At 41.0% G+C, this 22,280-nt stretch overlaps 1 protein-coding gene across 1 annotated transcript in view; it reads left to right on the top strand.

Moving 5' to 3' along the window:
- The first annotated feature begins 10,448 nt into the window (after nt 1–10,448).
- Nucleotides 10,449–22,280, top strand: part of ABLIM1 (actin binding LIM protein 1) — a 325,950-nt gene continuing 314,118 nt past the window's right edge. The window contains exon 1 of the mRNA XM_070470239.1: nt 10,449–10,704. Within this exon, the coding sequence (XP_070326340.1) occupies nt 10,692–10,704 (13 nt within the window). The 5' untranslated portion in view covers nt 10,449–10,691. The remainder of the gene's footprint in view (nt 10,705–22,280) is intronic.

Below are 22,280 nucleotides of genomic sequence, written 5' to 3'. Positions count from 1 at the left end.
CCTTGTAACATGAGAGTAACAATAGTACCCATCTCAGAAAATGGCTGTAAATATGAAAGAAGATGATATGTGTAAAGTGTTTGGCTCATAGAATAAGTTATATAAGTGTTAGCTAGTGTTATTGATTAAGGGAAGAAGGAATCATGGGTAATCCCACTTTAGTCAGAATAATTATTGCTTTTATTCATATTTTGGCACTAGTGGGACCTCAGGAAATGTACTTTAAAAAATCCATATCAAAAAGCCCTGGGGATGAAGCTTCTAATGGTCTTGCTATTACCTAGTCATCCTGGAACAAAATGCAAGATGGCAAATTGGAGTGTACAGTCCAACCAACATTAACATCAAACACTGGAATGCTGGAGGCGAAAAGACCAATGCGGTAAATTTTCTGCTCTTAAGGAATTGTGTGATGGAAGGTGTGGTAGAGGGAAGAATCAAATCAATGTACAGATCATTTCAGCACAATGTGGTGCTTCAATAGAAACGATAAATATAGTTAGGGAGAAAAGGAGTAGATCGGGATGAGGAAAGCTCCTCAAAAGGTGAAGACACTGGAAAGATGGAGAAGAGTTAGCTATGACAACAAGGAAAGAATGGGCATTCCAGGCAGAGGAAGCATCATGATATATGTGAGGGGACTACTAGGAGGTCAGCATTGCTGAAATGTAGTGTGTGTGTGTGTGTGTGTGTGTGTGTTTGGTAGCAAACAGAGGGGAAGGCAAAAAAAAGGTTGGAGGAAGTAACGAGTAACAAATTTGGAAAGATAGTAACACCAAAGTAGACATTAGTCATATAGTATCGATGATGTAATAAGAGCAGAAAGCAAGACTACAAGGGAAAACTTACTAAAGATAACCTGCCTTGACAGATCAGGGGATTCTATGTAATAGGTCTCAACTTTGAGAAACAACCTTTTGAAAAACAAATATTGTGGGTCCATGTCTGACTTCTGCTTCTATATGGAATCTAATAGGTCATGGCATGGCAGTGCTCTTGCTGCAACATTTAGGAGAAAAAAGGATAATTTACAAAAGTCATAGTTTAAAAGGTTATCAGAGAGTTGGAAAACAAGACTCTATGAACTGAAATTCCAGACAGAGAAGAGACCTTCCTAGATGAATGGACAATCTCTGGCCATTTTCTTCCCTGGAGATATTTGCCAGTTCTGAATGAGGACTAAGAATCAGGCTTGGCCTAGGAAGAGGGCCCCCTCTAGGGAAAAGAGATACAAGCAGAATTTTTGGTGGTTGTGTGGGGCTGGCTTGACAGATTGTCAACTCATATAGGACCAGACACAAATGACCATTTGTTAATTCTTGGGTGATTCAAGATGCTAGGAGACTTAGCTGCTGCTGCTGCTATGTCGCTTCAGTCGTGTCCAACTCTGTGCGACCCCATAGACGGCAGCCCACCAGGCTCCCCCGTCCCTGGGATTCTCCAGGCAAGAACACTGGAGTGGGTTGCCATTTCCTTCTTCAATGCATTAAAGTGAAAAGTGAAAGTGAAGTTGCCCAGTAATGTCCGACTCTTAGCGACCCCATGGACTGCAGCCTACCAGGCTCCTCCATCCATGGGATTTTCCAGGCAAGAGTACTGGAGTGGGTTGCCACTAGGAGCTTCTAAAAGGCTGAGTGAAATATCTCTCTGAAGTAAAAGTTTCACAGTACTTAGGAGACAAAGTCCCACTCTAACGAGAGGTCCTGGCATAAATATATCACCAGTTACTTCTTCAAGACATTTGCTAAATATTGAAACTGCATGGGGTCAGAGGCAAAGAGATAAACTCTAACAGGTAGAAATGACTGAAGAAATGGAGATATAGAGACCCAGCAGGCTCTCAATCAAGAGTCAGAAGGGCCACACCTGGGAAATAGGGAAGAAGAGAGATCCCTGTTTGTGCTGAGGTGATCTGCCTACTTGATGGAAGATGACACATTTGCAGCCTCTGAATTCTTATATACAATGTCTGGCATACAAAAGAAATGACAAAATGTATAAAGAGAAGGACAATGTGGCCAATAATCAAGAGAAAAAACAGACAGTACAAGCAAAACCACAGATGATTATATATCACAGGTAACTGACAAAAATTTTAAATAAAACACATGATTAATATTAAAGAAAATATGGGAAAATGGATGAAAGGATAAAGTCCAATGGAGAATTAGAATCTATAAAAAAGAATCAAGTGCATATTCTAGAAATAAAAATATAGTCTCAGAAGTTAGAAATACTTTGGATGAGTTTGACAGAACACAGCAGAGTCAGAGCTAGTGAACTTCAGATGGTCAACAGAAATTATCGAAATTGAAATATATAGAGAAATACTACAGAAGAAAAAGAACAGCACATAAAAGACATGCTGAATACAAATGGTCTAAAAACAGTCTTAACTTATTTATTACTTGAAAGAGAGAGAGAGAATAGAGTATGAAGCAGAAGAAATTTGTGGAAACATTAATACAAATATTTTTTTAAGGTGACTACTGAACTCCAACCAGGCTTAAATAAATGAAAATCACACACAGAGGCATCTCACAGACAAACTGATGAAAACCAAAGGTAAAAGTAAATCTTAAAAATAGACAAGTGAAAAGACATTTTACTTTCAAGGAACAAGTAAGAGTGGTTGTAATCTTTTTTAACAGGAACTATGGAAAAAGATGCTGAAATGACATCTTTAAATTGCTGGGGAAAAAAACAAACTATGTACCTTATAATGATCACAATCTTTTAAAAATGTAGGTATCTTTGTTTATTGTATTTATTTGTTTATTTTGGTTCTGCTACACAGCATGTGGGATGTTAGTTCCCCAACCAGGGATTGAACCCGCTCCCCGCTGCAGTCGTAGTGGGGAGTCTCAACCACTGTACTGCCAGGAAAGTCCCTAACCACAAATGTTTTACCTATACCAATTATGGATGTGTTTTTCACCATCTCATCAGTTCAGTTCAGTCGTTCAGTCATGTCTGACTGCGACCTCATGAACTGCAGCATGCCAGGCTTTCCTGTCATCACCAGCTCCTGGAGCTTGCTCAAACTCATGTCCATCGAGTTGGTGATGCCATCCAACCATCTCATCCTCTGGTGTCCCCTTCCCTTTCTGCCTTCAATCTTTCCCAGCACCAGGGTCTTTTCCAAGGAGTCAGTTCTTAACAACAGGTGGCCAAAGTATTGGAGTTTCAGCTTCAGCATCAGTCCTTCCAATGAATATTCAGGACTGATTTTTTTTAGGATGGATTGGTTTGATCTCCTTGCAGTCCAAGGGATTCTCAAGAGTCTTCTGCAACACCACAGTTCAAAAGCATCAATTCTTCAGTGCTCAGCTTTTTTAAGAGTCCAACTCTCTATGGCCAGTTTTACATTCTTTTGACATTCTTTAGCACTCTTTGAGTAGTGTGGCCTCACACTCCATTAATATTATTTATATAATTTGGGGCTTTGCCATTGTGTGGCATAAAGATCACCTATTCCAGGTTGTGTAAACTGAAGCTTTATACTTCTTTAAGATGATATTTACTTTTGTACTCCATTGACTTGACTCTGCAATCAAATCATAGAATCCATGTAATCTCATACAGAGTTTAAATTGCTATGACTTTATTAGCAAGAGGTTTCTGCTATAATTAGGAATCTTGCTTGTACCAGTAGCTTTTATTCTAAGTTTCTAGCATATAACATTGGATCTCAGTGATTGGGGACATTTTTAAGGCCATTATAAACATCAGGTTTAGAGTTTAATCACAAACCATAGGCCAGGTCATTTTCATTCATGTCATTTAAGAGTTCCCTACATTCACATCATGGAGACAGATGGGACAGTTCAATAACATAAGCCGCAGTGCTATTACTGAGCTGAAGGTTCCTTCTGCTGTGATTTAACACATCGAAATAATGACTGGGAGGGTTTGTAAAAGGTGTGTCTTCAGACGTAGAGAATGGACATGCAGACACAGCAGAAGGGGAGGGTGGGATGAATAGGGAGATTAGGACTGACATATATACACTACCATGTGTAAAACAGTAGCTAGTGGGGACCTGCCGTTTAGCACAGGGAGCTCCGCTCAGTGCTCTCTGAGGACCTAGATGGGCTGGATGGGGATGGAGTGGGAGAGAGGTCCAAGGGAGAGGGGATATATGTATACATAGAGCTGACTGACGCTGTTGTACAGCAGAAACTAACATTGTAAAGCAATTATGCGGCAATAGAAAGTACTCTCATAGATTCATCATAAGTGAAGCAGGACAGTGAAAATGTCCTCTGGCTAATGTATCCTCTCTGGCCTGTCTTTGAATATCCAGTTATTTATTGTTTAGCTGCCTGACCTCTCTCCTGAACTAAAGAGACACCAACAAGCAGCTGATGAGTAATCCTTGATGAGTTGTATTAACCAGTTGCCACTCCCCATCTCTCGAACACTCCATTGACCATCCAGATAGGTTCTTTTCAGGCCCCTTGAATACCTTGTGTTTCTCCTTCCCTCCCTCCTTCCCTTCCTCCCTCCTCCCCTCCATCCTCCATTTCCTTCCTTCTTTTTCTTTCCAAGGCACTTGTTCCTTGGCTGGGCACCGTTGGGCACCATTTTTGCCTGACTCCTGAAGGAGCTAGAATCTGATCTTAACTCTGTCTTGATTTCTTTTAATAAAGAAGCCTATATCTAAAATACTTAAGATCTCTACTTTGTTCTACCAAACCCTGCTACTGGCCCTGTATTAGAGAACCTTACAAGTTCCCATTCTGGGCTGGATCTGGTCTCAATTACTCATTCCTCTGTTTTTGACTTTTTTCCTCCTCTTTCAGTCCAATTTTTCTCTGTTTCCCCAAGTTACTGCCAAATGCTGTGTAGCTTTTCCAGTATGCTACATGACCAGTCTCTAAGCCTCTGCTTTGAATTAAGTTTCATTATATTAGTGCTTCCACATAATGATAATTAAAGCATTTTCTATTTACTAAAGGACAGAATAGAAATCACTCAGTAGATCTTTCCCAAGAACTTAACTGACATTAAACCTCCCAAGTGATATCAATCCTCCACTTCCATTTTAAATGTGAAATCACTTAAATTTTTAGATGTGGGAACAGTTAGGAGGCTGAGAGGAACTAAATACAGGTTTCAGAATGGAAGTGGTGGATAATTAGGTTGGTGGCTCCACACATTAGCTCAGAAGCTCCTGAGATGAAAAGTAGGACTCTAGTGGTGACATAGAGGGATCAGTTCAGTTCAGTCACTCGGTCATGTTCAACCAAGGTTGCAACTATTTGTGACCCCATGGATTGCAGCATGCCAGGCTTCCCTATCCATTACCAACTCTCGGAGCTTGCTCAAACTCATGTCCATTGGGTCGGTAATGCCATCTAATCATCTCATCCTCTGTCGTCCCCTTCTCCTCCTGCCTTCAATCTTTCACAGAATCAGAGTCTTTTCCGGTGAGTCAGTTGTTTGCATCAGGTGGTCAAATACTGGAGTTTGAGCTTAGGCATCAGCCTTTCCAATTAATATTCAGGACTGATTTCCTTTAGGATTGATTGGTTTGATATCCTTGGAGTCCAAGGGACTCTCAAGAGTCTTCGCCAACACTAGAGTTCAAAAGCCTCAATTCTTCCTTGTTCAGTCATTAGCCAAGTAAATACTTACCATTCATTCAAAGACCTAATTAAAAATTTCTTTTCTCTAACTTAGCTTCTTTTTTACAAAAATATTTCCATCTCCTACTATTTCACAGCTGCATTCATTGTTGTTTAGTCACTAAGTCATGTCCAACTCTTTCGTGACCCCGTTAACTGTAGCCTACCAGGTTCTTCTGTCCATGGGATTTCCCAGGCAAGAGTACTGGTGTGGGTTGCCATTTCCTTTTCCAGAGGATCTTCCTGACCCAGGAATCAAACCTGCATCTCTTGCATTGACAGGCAGGTTCTTGACCCCTGAGTCACAGGGGAAGCCCAGTGTGACTTATGTTCTAGAGCCCTTCATGGTTCAGTCTATAGAAGGCTACAGTTTACCTGGCACCATATTCATGCATGTTCAGGCATGTCAACAGCTATATTCTTTGCAATTAAAAAAATCTACCTTCCATTTCTTCTCTGGTTCCAAGAGAAGAATTTCTGTTTTACCTATCCATTGAATTAAAACAATTTTTTTAACAGTTGATGTTTAAAATTTTGATTTTTAAGAAATTTACTTGGTCATTTTTGGTAATATCTTGTTGGCTTTTTTTTCTGTGATGTGTATATTTTATTACTTATTATCTTATTTTATATATTTCATCTCATTTTATATTTGTTATCCAGGAGTTAACAATATCTGAAGTACTTTATATATGCAATTTGTTATTTTTGATGACTCTCATTCAGAGTGGCATGTTTTCTTGTATATTTAGTAATCTTTGATTGTGGCCTCATTTTTGGTTGATTATCTGTCAGATTTTATCAGAATAGAATTTTTGTTCATTTCTCTAGGGAGCCAGGAATACTGGTGATCCCTTTAGTGACTTGGCTTCGTGATGAGTCTCAAGTTTAGCTTCTCCAGCATGTATATGGTTTAATTTTCTCCTACTAGAACATAAATATCATGAAGACAAGGAACTAATCTAACTGGTTTGCCATATCTTTTTCATTGTCTCTTACATAGTAGGTATTACAAAAGTATTTGCTGAAAAATTATTGAGTAGCTCAGATTTTGCTCCCCTCTGCCATCCCCTGTCTTTTTAATACTTGAATGTATACAGAAAGCAGAATTGAAGTGATGATAAATCCGCAGTTGAAAGGTGTGTGAGTATGAATCCATATTCAATCACATTAAAAGTCAATAATGAATAGAAAACACCAATAATGCACATTAACTTTCCTTCTATTAGAAGTTGAAAGAGTATTTTTGGCAAGAGTCATATAGTAACATCTTTTTTCAAACACAGACTAGAATGTGTTTCTTCCCATTGGTCTATATAAAACTGCTATTTATAGTTTCAACCAATAGATTATACTTTAGTTTCTGACTTTAAAAAGTGGCATTTAACATTTCTCTTAGAATTCTTGCATCTCACAGTTTGCTTTTACAATGATTTCAAAAGTATTCTCAGTTATCTTAGATGAGGAATTTGTTAGGCTGTTTAGGTTATAAACAGGAATTTGGTTCCTGTGTGGTTGGAAGAATTAGTTTTAGACTTGTAAGATTATAGGAATAGATTATAGAACGATGTGTTTGACCCTAAGAGGCATTTTAATCATAACTTCAAAACATAAGCAAATCATATATATTTTAAAATGCAAATTGATATTTAAGCTGAAGAAGACTAAAGTAAAATTCATAGAGAAAACTTTCTTTTTTTTTTTTTTCAAACTTTAAACTTTTTATTTTGTATTGGGGTATAGCCCCAATACAACGTTGTTGTAGTTTCAGGTGAAGAGCAAAGGGACTCAGCCCTACATACACATTCTCCCCCAAATCCCCCTCCTATCCAGGCTGTCACATAACACTGGGCAGAGTTCCATGTGCTATACAATAGGTCCTTATTGGGAGAAACCTTTCTTTAGCCAAAAATAATCTTTGATAATAAACTTAACATTTTCCAAACTGCCAATCAATCAGGTACTAAGGACTAGTGTGTGCCTAACAGTTTTGTGTAAGTTACCTTATTCCAGACTTAGAGTTAAATATAGGAGTGTATTTTATAAGCATCTGTGTAGTCTATTATAAGTATCTTAGAGACAAGAGTAAGCTCTATTCATTATTAGTCTTTTGCATTTTACCTGTAATTCTGCAGTGAGGTTATAAAGGATGAGAGCTATGTGGCAGTTAGAGAAAAAGACTGGCCATCAACTACAACACAAGTAGAACCTCACACAATTCTGGAACCTCCGTATCTAACTAGTATGGAGTCTGATATAATATATGCTCTGCAATATACTTCCAGAAAAAATTCAAAAAGACAATCCAAGTCTCTCATTTTAAGGACCTGAAAATCAGCCAGAAAGGCAGGAAACACATACAAGAAAACCATTAAGTGGCAACACAAAGCTGTGTCTTCAGTAAAAATAGGTGGTTCCAAAAACACAAGTTGAGAGAATGAAGAGATCCATGTGAGTTGAGGTAGCTGGAGAGCTTTTCACGAGGAGGCAGTGATAAATTACCTGTGGTGAGGAGGAGGGCATTTGGGAAGAGCAATAGGAATGAGCCACGAGGAAGAGGGAGAGTGGATATTACGGTATGGAGAAACAGGGGAAGCTATTCTGTCTGTAACAAAGCATTTGCTTAGAGGAGTAGCTAGAGATGGTGCTGGAGGTAAGAGCACAGACTGTGGAAGGCCTCACAATCTTCATAGACTTTAAGCTCCATATAGACATGGAAAACATCTGTCTTGTTCATCATCATGTCTGATACTTACCAAGGCAAAAGGAGAGGGTGGCAGAGGATGAGATGGTTAGATAGCATTACCAATTCAATGGACACGAACTTGAGCAAACTCCGGGAGATAGTGGAGGACAGGGAAGCCTGGCATGCTGCAGTCCATGGGGTCACAAAGAATTGGACACGACTTGGTGACAGCAACAACATGATCCATGCGATACTGGGGACAGTCCAGTACCAACAACAACCTACCATAGAGACTGGTATATAGTTTATGTTCAATAAGATTCTGTTGAATGGATTAACTGTGTGGATGAAGATAGTTTGAAATGTAGAGGCTTTATGTGAAGATTGGAGAAAGCACTGGCACCCCACTCCAGTACTCTTGCCTGGAAAATCCCATGGATGGAGGAGCCTGGTAGGCTACAGTCAGTCCATGGGGTCGCGAAGAGTCTGACACGACTGAGCGAATTCACTTTCCCTTTTCCCTTTCAGGCATTGGAGAAGGAAATGGCAACCCACTCCAGTGTTCTTGCCTGGAGAATCCCAGGGAGAGGGGAGCCTGGTGGGCTGCCATCTATGGGGTCGCACAGAGTTGGACAGGACTGAAGTGACTTAGCAGCAGCAGTATCTGAAGATTGGTGGGGATTCACTGAAAATTTTGAAGTATGAAGATGTCATACTGTAAATAGTGTTTCAGGAAATCTGTTCTCAAGGCAATAGGCAAAACAAACTGAAGTGGGTGGAGGCTGGATGTTGGGACAGCAGTGGCCTTCATGGAATCTCCTTTGGGTGGGAAGGGTTCACAGTAGACTGAGGATGCTGGGAAGGGAATTGTTTTGAAACTGAGGCAACTGAATTGTGGTTTATTGGCAAATTCACGTTCTAGAAGATAGTGAAAGGAATGTTGTCAAGATGGATAAGTAATAGATTAAATTTTGCAGTTGGTAGCTGAACTTGGGAATTTCTACTCTCATTACTTATCTTTTTCCTACTATTTCTCTCCCCACATGGTTATTTGCTTGGTTAATTTTGGTTATTTTTTTCATTGATGCTTAATTATCCATCAATCATTTTTTTCTATAGAGATATTTTGTTTAACTATTCTTGGAACATTTCTGAATTATCAGACCTATTACACAATTCCCATTATGGGATAGATTTGGGAAGCGCCTCCATAGAAAATACCTAGAATATCTTTTGTGAGAGCTTATCCAGGAAGAGAGAGATAAGGGAGTGAGTGTGAATTCCTGAAACTTGGAATTCTTCCATCAGTCTTAGAGGTCTAATTAATAAGCTGCTGGGCCCATTCTCCTCAAGGCTTAGAAAGCCATTTCTTCAGTCCAGAACTTCTGGATCTGGTGGCTGTTGTAAGGCTGCTTACCAATATCAAGCTCTCTAGTCGATAAACCTCCAGGTAGTAGGATATTGTTCTTTGATTATTTATTTTTTCAGTTTTACTCTGATAAATAGAAAAAGTGCATTTGTTTCACCCTACTCTCCAGCCCTTAGCGACTAAAACAGCCCAGCCCAGGCCAGCCCTGACACTTCAGAGTTGACACAATAAAGCAGATGTGTTTAGTAAAGCAGATGTTTAGTACAGATCTTCCTTGAGTGTCAGTTGACTCAAGCCCCTGCTAGGTCAGCCCGTTTCTCAAGGGTCCCAGGAAGAAAAAGTCCGCCCATCCCACGCCGACTTCTAAGGGGCTCACTGATGGCTAATTTTGCTTTGACTAGCGGGCGACCTCCCAAGGCCTTACTCCTGCCGAGGGCCAAGCCCCTCGGGGTACCGTGGTCTTCCCCTCCGGTCCGGGGCATCACTTAGCGGAGGGAACAGAGCAGCTCTTTGCTGCTTGCTTTCTCAAAGACCGAAGCGGGAGGCTGGAAGGGCACTGGAACAGCAACACTGCTATTATTACTACTATTATTTTCCTAAGGGCTCGGGGCGGGGAGGGGAGCCGCAGCCCCCTCCGCACGCCGCCGCACCTCGCTCGCTCGGGGACAAAAGCTCGGGCTGGCGGCGCAGCGGGGCCGGCGGCGCGTCCCCGCGGCCGCTGGACCGGGCGGGCCGGGCGGGCCGGGGAGGCGGGGAGGCGGGCCCCGCCCAGCTCGGCCGCGGGCTGTCAGCGCTGCCGCGCCCCGCGGGTCCCCGCGCCCGCCGCGTCCCCGCCCGCCGGCCGCGCGGCGCCCAGGTGTCCTGCGAGAGGCGTCCCCGCGCGGCCAGCCGCCTCCCCTCGCGAGCGGCCGCGGGTGCGCCTCGTGCGTCTCGGAGAAATTTTCCTCCCCACGCCCTGCCGGCTGTCTCCGCCGCCCTCCCGGCTCCGGCTCCTGCTGCTTGAACCATGTCCGCCAGGGGTGAGTGGGGGACCAGGTGGCCGCGGTCCACGGACCCCCCGCCTTCCCTCCAGCCGGGCCCGGCAGGTGCAGGAGGGCTGCGGGCTGCGAGAGCGGCGCCGGCCCCAACCCGGCCTGAAACTTTGGCTTCGGATCCCTGGGCTTTGGGCTGCGGGGGATTGGGGAGGGGGGCGGATTTTGGGGAGGGGGAGAGGAAGCGGGGGTGGAAGGAAGCCCTCGCCCTTGACCTTGATCCGCGGATGTGGGCGAAGCCTGAGGGCCAAGGTCGGTGTCCGGCTCACCTGTACCAGCTGCGCGTCTGGGCTGGGAGGGCTTGGGGGATGGGCTCGCCGCTGCCCGCAGCGGCCTGGAGGGCTGGCCGGGAGGGAGGAAGAGGGTTTTTTTTTTTTTTCCCCCTCCTTTCTTGTTACCATTTTGCAGCTTGATTATGGAAGGAATCCAGGGCTTGATGCAGTAAGATTTAAAGCTGCAGTGCTTACACCCTATTAAAAAAAAGTAAAATCCCTACCTGTGCTCCTCTGTGCATGCATCTCCCCTCACCCTCAGGGAGTTTCTTCCTGGAGTGAAACGATTACAGCAGGTGAAACTGGGCGAAAGAAAAAAAAAAAAAAAATCAGAATTGCTTTTCAGGCGAGAGTGAAGGGAATGTATTCCTTCCTTACCATCTGGAGCCAGTGGTGATGCTGAGAGAGTGGGTTAGTCATAGCTCAGTGGCTGCTACTATGAGTGAAATATTAAAGAGATCAAGTCATTGTGCAGCTTGCCAGCAATGAAAACGAAGTGACTCGGTCGCTTTGCCATAAGCCTTTAAGGAAAATATTGATTATGTTTAGAAAGTATATTTGCAAAGCAAGAATCATCACCCCTTTTGATACCCTGAAGCTTTAAGAGGAGTTGCAGAGTAATTTTTTTTTTTTTTTTTAACACTGAAGGGTTAACCCTGCTTTTTGAGGGGAGTTTAGGTGTTTAATAACATGTGTTGCTTAATTCAGTGCTGCTTTTCAAGGTTCATTCTGGGGCATATAATATATAAAACAAATTCTATCCAGGAAGTTTAAACTCCTTTTTGAACACACTGGTTGGTTGGTTCCTTACCTGGAAATGTGGTGGTACCAGCTGGTGGAGTGATAGAATCTAAATTTGTAGATCTCAGGCTACAGAGGTGATATGGGACCCTGAGAAATTACCTGCCTAGTGATGTCGAAAAATTTGTGTGTGTTAGAGAAAGAAAAAAGAGGGTGGAGCAAATATGACTATAGGGGACTGGGTGTATGCGGGATCTTCAAAGTGATTCCAGCTGTATAACCACAGAATTGTGTTCTAAGACAGAAGCTTTTGGTCCTGAGTTCTGTCCTAAGTACAAGGAAGATGTGATTAGTTTTCATAGGTTGTAAAACTCTCTGTGATCAGAGCCCATCTCTGATGCAGTTTGCACCACTCAGAGCCCTTAGTACACAAAACATTGCACACCGTAAGAGCCAAGTCACTACCGCAAACCTTGGTATGTCCTAGAAAGAGCATCAAGTTCATCAGGTAACCACCCACCCCAGTTTCACCTTGTCTCTGGTCCCATCTGTTACAAGCTCTCTGTGGTTTATCTGAAAATATGAAATGAAGATGGCCTCAGTGATTTCAGAGGCTAGAGCTCTGGCTTGTGTCCTGGTTCATGATTTTGTTTTTGAACCTGGTTTCAAACATGATGATCTGGAGTTGGACACAAATCTTTCACTCAGTGGTCTTGTTTCTGCTTCAAACTCCATGTTGATTATCTTGTACTTAACAGTTTGAAGTCTGACTCATATTGCAGGGGGAGGAAAAAACATGATAAGTACTAGTAACTGCATCCTTAGTATGTGTCAGGTGCTTCACAAGTATTACATCAGTTAATCCTCACAAACAGTGAATCAAGAGATACTGTTATTACCTCTCCATTTCAAGATGAAATGAACTGAGGTTTTGAGAGATTGTGTAAATTGCCTAAGCTCAAATGGTTGGTTGATGGAGGATCCTGATTTCTACCCAGATCTGTTTGACTTCTGATTAGTAGAAGGTCTAGTATAGTAGCTACTGAATAAAGCTCATGTGAAAAAATGTCTGTTTACCATTTATTTTTATGAAAGATATTTTCAGAACTGAACTTCACTATGCTTTTGTAATTCAGTATCTACTCTCATTTCTAATCCTGAAAGTAGAGATAAACTTTTATGGTTTTGTTATGTCCACTTAAATATCTAACTTATCATTAGGAAGGTTTTTAGATAGTGGAAAAGATAAATCTTATTAATTTAAAAAATATATTAGCTTATTTCTAATATCTAGACTTATAGGTTATGGTAAGGGTAGAAAAAATTTTTTTTAATTGAAAACACTGAAACTGATTGAACCGAATAAATAAATAATTTTATTAAAGTATTTTAGAGTGAAAATATTTTAAATTCATTTTCTCTTTAAGATATAAGGTGAGTACTAAAATTTGATTCATTAATTTGAACTAGCAAAAGATAGTCTTAAATTCCATGGAAGGCCAGCTAAGACATTCCCCATCATGTGGTCTTTTAGAATATTATCATCAAAAACTTTTAACTTGGTGTCATATTTTTGCTACTAGAGACCAAAAATGGAGCTATCATATCTTCATTTTTGAATTGACAAACTGGAGAAAATTGTAGCACTTAGAATAGTGTTTCTGAACTTGGGTAGAATCATCCAGGTAACCTTTTTTAAAGTGTGGATTCTCGGGCCTCATTCCAGGTCTAATGGCTTATAAAGTCTAGAGGTAGAGCCCAAACATCCATAAACTATGTGAAAAGCTCTCCAGGTAATTCTTAAAATGATTAGATTAGAACAGGATCAAAGAATCATCTGGAGTATTGTTAAACATGCTGTTACCAGGGTTCTGCTTCAGATCTACTGAATTGGAATATTCAGAGACAGGCCTGGAAATCTGAATTTTTTAACAAACTTCAGTTGATTCTTATGTACCAGCCAACTTGGGGGCTATTGAATTGAAGCTTGTTCCTTTTAACTCAGGGTTTTGTATCATCCAGTAAGTTTTGAAAAAAAACTGTTTTTGAGTTTTAAAAGTAATATAAAATTATCAATATATTAGTATAATCAAAATATATCAATGTATGAATGGATATATTAAATATTTAAATTATAAATTATTTTAGTAAAAATTTCAAGCAGAACTATAGTACGTTAATAATGAAAATTCACTATTTTTACTTCCTACAAAATCCTCAGAATTATGCATGGCTATCATTGCCTCTTGGATATCCTTTCTGGCATTTTCTATCTGATTAGATTTTGGTTTAGTTCAATAAATATGAAATACTTATTCAGTATAAGACACATGGCAGACAACAGGCACTATACACAGAAGAGATTGCTCATGAGCCTATTATTTTTGCAGAAGCTTTAGTCTTGAGAAAATAGATCCAAGTGTGTGAGGAAGAATCCATAGCATTGCCAGAGAAGTAACTCACAGTATGTATGCTCTAGCAATGTTAGATCAGTCTTGCTATCTCTGTTTTCAGAACTTAAATAAAACCGGGAGCAACCTGGATGCTCACTCATCAGAAAATGAATGACTAAATCATGGTTCATCCATACTGTAGACTGTTATGCAACTGTTAGAAAGAGTGAGTTAGATCCATTTGTGTTGGTCTGAAGTGGTGCTTATAATACATTATAAGTGAAAAGAGCAGTTTTATGATTATATATATATATATATATATATAAAAAACTATATAATGTATGATCTCAGTTCCATATATTGTGAAAAATCTCTAACTATGCATATGAGTGTGTGCCAGGAGCATAGAGAAAAGCATAGAGCAGTATACACCAAGCATTTAACAGTGGTTAAAAAAAGTCAAGGATAGGGAGGGGAGATAGTTGGCTTTCCTTTGAACACATCTTTGTGTTGTTTGATAACAAGTAGATATAACTTTAAAAGATTGAGTTGTTGTTCAGTTGCCAAGTCATGGCCTATTCTTTGCAACCTCATGGACCTCAGCATGCCAGGCTTCCCTGTCCATCACCAGCTCCCCCAGTGCTCAAATTCATGTTTATTGAGTCAGTGATGCTATCCAATCATCTCATCCTCTGTCGCCCCCTTCTCCTCTTGCCCTCAATCTTTCCCAGCATTGAGAGGAAAGTCAAATAAATAAAAAATGTTCATTTCATTTATTCATGCATTTATTCAAGTCAAGGATGTAGATCTGCTTTCATTTATTCAACAAACAGATGTTATGTGCCAGCAATCAGTGACTAGGACACAGCATGTTCCCTTAAGGAGCTCACAGTTCTGTGGGGGAGACAAATACATCCACACTATTTATAAAAGGATGTGCTGAGCATGAGAGAGAAAGAGAGAAAGTGGGCTGGAGAGAGAGTTCTGATGATAACAAAGGAGTGACATCAAACGTAGCCATGGAGAGTGAGGACCATGAGATCAGGTGAGGCTTCCCGAAGAAAGCAGGGATCTTTCTTGGAGAATGGCTATAGCCAGATGAAAACGGATGGGGTGGAGGGAAAGTCTTTCCAGAGAGACTCAGGCGTGAAGGAAACAGTTCTATGTGTATCAACCTGGAAAGCACATAGGTGCAGGATGGCATGTTTGCTAGGGAGAGGGGAGCCAGGTCTCAGTGGAGTGAGGAGGGCGGCGCACTTTGTGGAAAGGTTGAGGAGGTAGACATTTTCATTTCCACAGTTGTGGTTCCAGGGAGCACAGTGGAAGGAAGTCAGTAGTGGATGAAGGGTGTGCAGGAGGAGGGAAGAAGCACGGGGCAGGGGGAGTGAGGGGAAGAGGAAATAAGGGAGGCTGAGTCCTCTGTCCTGTCCACGATGCGACTGCGGGAATGAGAGAGGTGGTTGGGCATGGTCGGCCTCAAATGTCTTAATTTGGGCATGAACAGCTCTGGCTGCAGAGTGAGCTGAGACCCAGGCAGCCCCGGCTGAAAGGCAGAGAGGAGGTGAGGGCTGCCCACTCCAGTGTTCTTGCCTGGAGAATCCCATGGACAGAGGAGCCTGGCGGCTACAGTCCATGGGGCCGCAAAGAGCCGGGCATGACTGAGTGTGCATGCTCGCCAAGCGCTCTGCTCGACAGCGGCTCTTCCATAGGCCTGGGGCACAGAGGGACTCCAGAATCAGAGCTGTGCTCATCTTTGCTGATGTCTTCTTCAGCTTCCATGCTATAGTAGGCTCAACAAACATCAATCTGCTAATCCAGAAAGTGGAGACTTCCATTGCATTTCTTCTTTCTCTTACTTCTTCCTCTAACTCTCTCTCTGTTATACCTCTAGTTGCATCACTCTATCTTTATCACTTTCTTTCACGGTGATGTTGCAATGATTAATGCACTAAGAGGGCTTGTTTGGTGTTATAGGGGAGCTGTTTTTCTGGCCTGAATTAGCTAGAGCTTTTCCTTTCTTTGAGTTCCAGAACTCTAAGCAATTTATCAGACTGAAATAAAAGGACAATATATTTGAAATCCAAGGTTAGCCATTATAAATTTTGATATTAAAAAAAACAACAATACACTACACTTCTGGAAGTCATTTTCTGCACTTAAATGAGTTCCAATTAAATAAATAGATTTTTTTTTTTACATGAGAAGATTAGCTTTGTTTTTTAAAATTATTTTTTTGGCTGCACTGGGTCTTCATTGCTGCACATGGGCTTTCCCTAGTTGCAGTGAGCAGGGACTACTCTCTAGTTGCCATGTGTGGGCCTCTCATTGCGGTGGCTTCTCTTCGTTGTGGAGCATGGGTTCTAGGATGCATGGGTTCAGTTGTGGCTGTGGGCTCAGTAGTTGCAGCTTAAGGGCTCTAGAGCGCAGGTTCAGTAGTTGTGGCACATGGGCGGACTTAGTTGCTCCACAGCATGTGGCATCTTCCAGGACCAGGAAGTGTGTATTATTAAGTGATCCTATTTTTACATGCACATTACTAGTTCCCTCAGTTCTAGAGAGGAACAAAACAGCACTAATTCTGAGTGCCCTTTAAAATGGAAGATGAAATTTTGTAAAATTTATGAAATAATCTCTTTGAGATGGTAAATTAGTCTTCATCATCTTTTATGGGAGAAAGATTTCTTTTTTTATGAGCCTGTGGATTCATGTTCTTCTCTAACTTAATCCACCGTTAGTGTCTATTAGCATAGGTAGTACTGATCATTCCCTACAACTAGGCATTTTGTTGCTCCATTCACAAGGGGCTACTTTTTAAATCCTGAATTGTGTGATGCCATTATCTGCTTAATCCCTGGTTTCTGATTGTCCAGTTGCCAAATGAAAAAGAATGTGAGTGATCAGTATTTCACCCTGGTAAAGCAGCAGTCTCTAGGAATATCCATCCATCCACCCACCCATCCATCCATCCATCCGTCCATCCATCCATCCCATAGACATTTATTGAGCCTCCTTAGAGTTGATAATAAACATCATCAAATGAACAGCTGTATGTCTATATTTATTAAATTTTATGATGTCACTAGGAGTTGACATGTTGCCTACATTGTCCCAGTGTGGTGGGGTTGTTGGTGGGGTTGTTCTCTCTCTAAATGTGTAGCACTAACCACCTGTAACAGCTCATGCCAAAAAGCAGCTATTTTCTTCATTTTCCCTGCAGATTTCTCGATGTGTTTTGAAGCGTTGTGGTCCCCACCTACAGCCCGTCTTGGTGAAAGTGTGGCAGGGTGAGAATGTCCCTGTGACTCTACCCTGTGGATAGAGCAACCCCTGTGTTCCCCTTAGCTTCTCCTGGGGCCCTTTCAATTTTAGCTCATGTTTCCTCCCCTGCAAGTTAGGGAGTGCTCTTTGCTGCCTTAGTAAATACCTCATGATTTAGAGCACGAACATCATCATTCTGTCACAGACAGCAGCCGGAGGAGAAAACCAATTTGCTTACAAACTGGAGAGGAAATTGCTATGGAATAAAGAGTGGGGGAGTGGGAGGGGGAGATGGAGAAGGAGGGAAGGAGATAAAGGGAGAGAGAACATGAGAGCAGTAGGGGGTGAATATAGATTAAACAAGACTATTAAAAACTGAAAATAGAGATATCAGATTTGAGTATAACAGATATTTGCTAGTGTCAGTTGAATTATCACATTTTTCTTTATTGAAAATGAAGTAGAAACTAGTGGAGTTGAAATTTGTGTTAGATATACACAGGATTCCACAATTAAGAAAATACATACTTTCTTTCCTCTCCCTTCCCCCAAGAACAGAAATGCCAACTATTTATCTGAAAATTTTTTGGCAGCAAGCAAGAAGGCAGTGTGATGGGTTAACTCATGCTCATTCAACCTTCTCCACTGATATTTAATCAGTTAATGTTTATTGAACCTCTTTTCTAGAGCAGCCAGATTTATTCTAAATCTATTCCTGAACTGATGATGCTAATAAATTAATGAATTCACTTAACAAATATTTATTGAGCACTCTGGAGTGAGGACTGTCATGATTTTGAGGGAGAGAAATATTACAAGGTGTTAGAATTTGTGATTGAATGAGGCTGGAACAAATAAGGCTGATCGATATTTGTTGCTAATGTTTGGTCTAACGTATATGTATCACATAAGTTATCATCCAAATGGGATACTCCTGTCTAAGAGAAATTCTAAACCTGATGGAATACTGGGACAACAGGTATAGAGTGGGGCTATCTCCTGCAAACTGGGACTGTGCCCTTCCTAACTAGTAAAGTTTCCAGCCAGTATGCGTTTTGGTGTTAGCATATTCCTTAGTCTCAAAGGATAGAATTTTTGTCAGTATCTGATTATCTGTGTATAGTGTTAGCTATGTTGTATATTACCTACATGAAAATTTAACTTGAGTCCTAGACTGGTCATCTCCTCCCCATCATTCCAGCATATTTCTGAGCAGTTTTCTCTCATGGGAAGTTGGTATGCTCAGGTATAATTACCATTGTTCTAGTCACTCAGTGGTGTCCGACTCTCTGTGACCCCATGGACTGTAGCCCACCAGACTCCTCTGTCCATGGGGATTCTTCAGACAAGAATACTGGAGTGGGTTGCCATGCCCTTCTCCAGGGGATCTTCCCAACCCAGGTCTCCTGCATTGCAGGTGGATTCTTTACCATCTGAACCACCAGGGAAGCCCAAGAATACTGGAGTGCGTAGCCTGTCCCTTCTCCAGTGGAACTTCTGACCCAGGAATCAAACCAGGGTCTCCTGCATTGCAGGTGGATTCTTTACCAGCTGAGCTACCAAGGAAGTCCATAATTACCATTATAGACTAACAATAACATTTGATATGAAGTTAAACCCAAATGAATTTTTAGAAATTTTTGGAGTAATTCACATGATAGTTTTCTTCTACTGAGATAAATTATCCAGAGAAGGAAATGCTTAGTGCCTTTCGTCCTCTATAGTCATTTAAAATTGAGTGGCTCTGGGGACTTCCCTGGTGGTTCAGTGGTTGAGCCTTCACCTTCCAATGCAGGGGGTGCAGGTTCCATCCCTGATTGGGAAGCTAAGATCCCACATGCCTCATGGCCAAAACCCAAAGCATAAAACAGAAGAAATATTGTGACAATTTCAATTAAAAACTTTAAAAATGGTTCATGTAAAAAATAATCTTTAAAAAATAGTAACATTAGTGGCTCTGTTTCTTCTAGGTTAGTGCAATCTCAAAGCATCTTTAAAATGTGTAGTCAAGTCTACCTGTGGTTGTTCTTGGACTCACTACCAATTTGATGGCTCTCAATGTATTTAAGGTCTGTTTCCCCAGTACATTCTATTATTTTATTGGAAAATTTATCTAATATGTATTTTCCAGTATAAAGAAATTATCCATATTTTCTTTTATAATTACTGGGTGGTCAAGTTCTTATTTAGTAGATGTACCCATGAAATCTTTTGTATTATTCAGTTCTATATTAGGATAAGAATGGAAGTAGAAAATTGTGGGTCAAGTACCTCCAAATTACTTGCTGATTGATTAGAGGTCATATGATTTTGGTTCTTTGTTAGAAAATTTCTTCTTTAGGCCTGCATGAGGAAGAGCTCCACATGCATAATTATTGTCATTCACATCTTAATAAATCAAAGTGCTTTATTCTGTGCCATGTGTTCTTTTTGCCAGCTCTTTAACTTTATTGCATATGAGAATAATATTTGATTGTATATATGTAATCACACTGGAGTCAATTTATAAATAGTTTTTCCTAAAGAAAATACCCTCTAATACATTTTGCTTAAACCATGTCTAAGGTCTTTACCCATGCTTTTCTTTCTCAACTTATTGAGAATTCATTTAAAAAAACACATCCACAACAGGGTAGCCGTCAGAGAACTGACTGGTAACAATGAAGGGAAATGAGGACAATGAAGTAAACAGCTATTTCTGGCTTTTAGCTCCAAATAGGAATGAACAGAAGGAGCGGAGTCCCAGAGTCTGGGGAGAGGAGGGTGGGGAGGAAAGCCATCATTTTTAAAAGTTAAAGAAATGGAGAAAAGAAGTTTAGGTTGGCAGTCTCTAATGACTTCTAGGGAGAGTTTTTGTTGTTGTTGTTCTTCTTGTTCCGTGTAGAACAAGGGAATCTTTATTTTGATTCATTTAAGCATTCAGGTGAGAAATGAGCATGAACACCAGTGATGGTTTAGTTTTTTCATCAGTTCCTTAACTGCTGTTTATTTTAGGAGAATCTATTCAGTGGTTAGACACTTTACGTAACTGGAGAAGTGGAGTTGTAAATAATGTATTCATTTTTCTGGTCTTTCTGTAAGTGTTAGCTGAACACCTACGAAGTGCTCAAGTTATTCCAGGTGTTGGAGTGGGATAGTCCCTTACCAAATAAACCTGTAATGGGACAAGTGGTAATAAAGTCCATGAAGAAATAAAAAGAAGAGTAAGGAGGAGAAAAGAATTTGGGATGACAATGGAAGGCATCTTTGATAAAGTGATGGGTGAGCAGACCTGAAGGAAGTGAGAAGTCATGCAGATTCTGGTGAAAGGGTTTTCTAGGCAGTGAGATGAGCAGTGCATAGGTGTTGAGGTCTATGTTGTGTGTGTGTCCTTGGACCAAGAGAGGCCAGTGTAGATGGATCAGGGTCTGAAGGGGAGAGATGAAGTCAGAGAGTTGGGGAGGGGGTGGTATGTCGATTGGTCCTTTCAGGCCATGTGAAGGCTAGAGTTCCTCTGAGTGAGACTTGAGTGAGGTAGGAGGTCTTTGGATAGTTCTGAGCAAAGTTGTGACATGATTTGATATAGTTTAAACAGATCACTTGGTCAACAATATAGAGAATAGATTACAGTGAATAAAGATAGATGCAGGAAGGCCAGTTAGGAGCTTATTGTAATGGTCAGAACGGGAGAAGATAATGACTCAGACCAGGTGGTAGGAAAGCGGCTGGTGAGAAGTCAGTGGATTCTGTAAATCTTTCTAAGAAAGTGTTTTTTGGACTTGTGGATGGGAGGGAGCTTGGAGTAAAAGAAGTGGGAGAATTGTGGGTACCTCTCTTTTCTCAGCCCCTGGAAGGATAGAATGGTGAAGAGAGTTGAACAAGCAGATTTGTGGGATGGGGGAACCAAGCATTTTGGACATTTAAATTTGAGATGTCTGTTAGGATTCTGAGGATATTTATTATGTCCATTTTATAGAGACAGAAAATGAGGCCTAGAGAAGCAAAGAACTTGTCTGATACCATCTAGCTGATAAGTGGTTGATCCAGGATTTAAATTCAGGTCTTGTTCATGCCAGTGTGTATTATCCACCACAATGCTGCCTCTTTACATTAGGCTGAAATACATGCCAGAAAAATAATGTATCTAGTTTTTACTTCCTAATTATGATTTCTCATTATATAATTTTCTGCATTTTAAAACATGGCTTATGTTTAAGGGGGAAAAAAACCATCAGTCACATTATCCCAATTTCTACTATTTATTAGTGTTATCACTGTTAGCATTGCAAAAATGCTACTGAAATATGAAGAAGCGTATTATGGTATTCATTCATTCATTCATTTGATCTGATCATTGAGTGCTTGTGATAAACCAGACTTGGGGGTAATAATTGGCTCTTCCACCAACAGCGCTCCCAATGAGATTAAAAGGCATGTGTCAGCAACTCATTAGAAAAGACCCTGTTGCTGGGAGAGATTGAAGGCAGGAGGAGGGGGCAACAGAGGATGAGATGGTTGGATGGCATCACTGACTCAATGGGCATGAGTTTGCGCAAGTTCCGGGAGTTGGTGATGGACAGGGAAGCCTGGCATGCTGCAGTCCATGGGGTCACAAAGAGTTGGACATGACTCAGTGACTGAACTGAACTGAACTGAACAGAACGTTCAACACAGTGTGACTAGTGGTGATGGTGGGACATATAAGGTGCCACAGGAACACAGAGGAGGGAGCTGGCTCCATCCTGACTGGAGGTGGGGCCACAGTAGACTTGACAAACCAAGTGAGGCTGAAATGGGGCCTTAACCAATGAGTGCCAAATGGGAGAGGTGCTGGAAAAGCATTTCAAACATAGGAAACAGCATGCTTTTAGAATTTTAAAAATAGTAGTTAAGCATATGAAACATTAAGACATTTGAAATG

Source organism: Odocoileus virginianus, chromosome 7 (assembly GCF_023699985.2).
Source record: "Odocoileus virginianus isolate 20LAN1187 ecotype Illinois chromosome 7, Ovbor_1.2, whole genome shotgun sequence".
NCBI classification, from domain to species: Eukaryota; Metazoa; Chordata; class Mammalia; order Artiodactyla; family Cervidae; genus Odocoileus; species Odocoileus virginianus.
The sequence above is the reverse complement of the archived record's forward strand: the minus strand, read 5'-3'. Positions and strand labels throughout refer to the sequence as shown.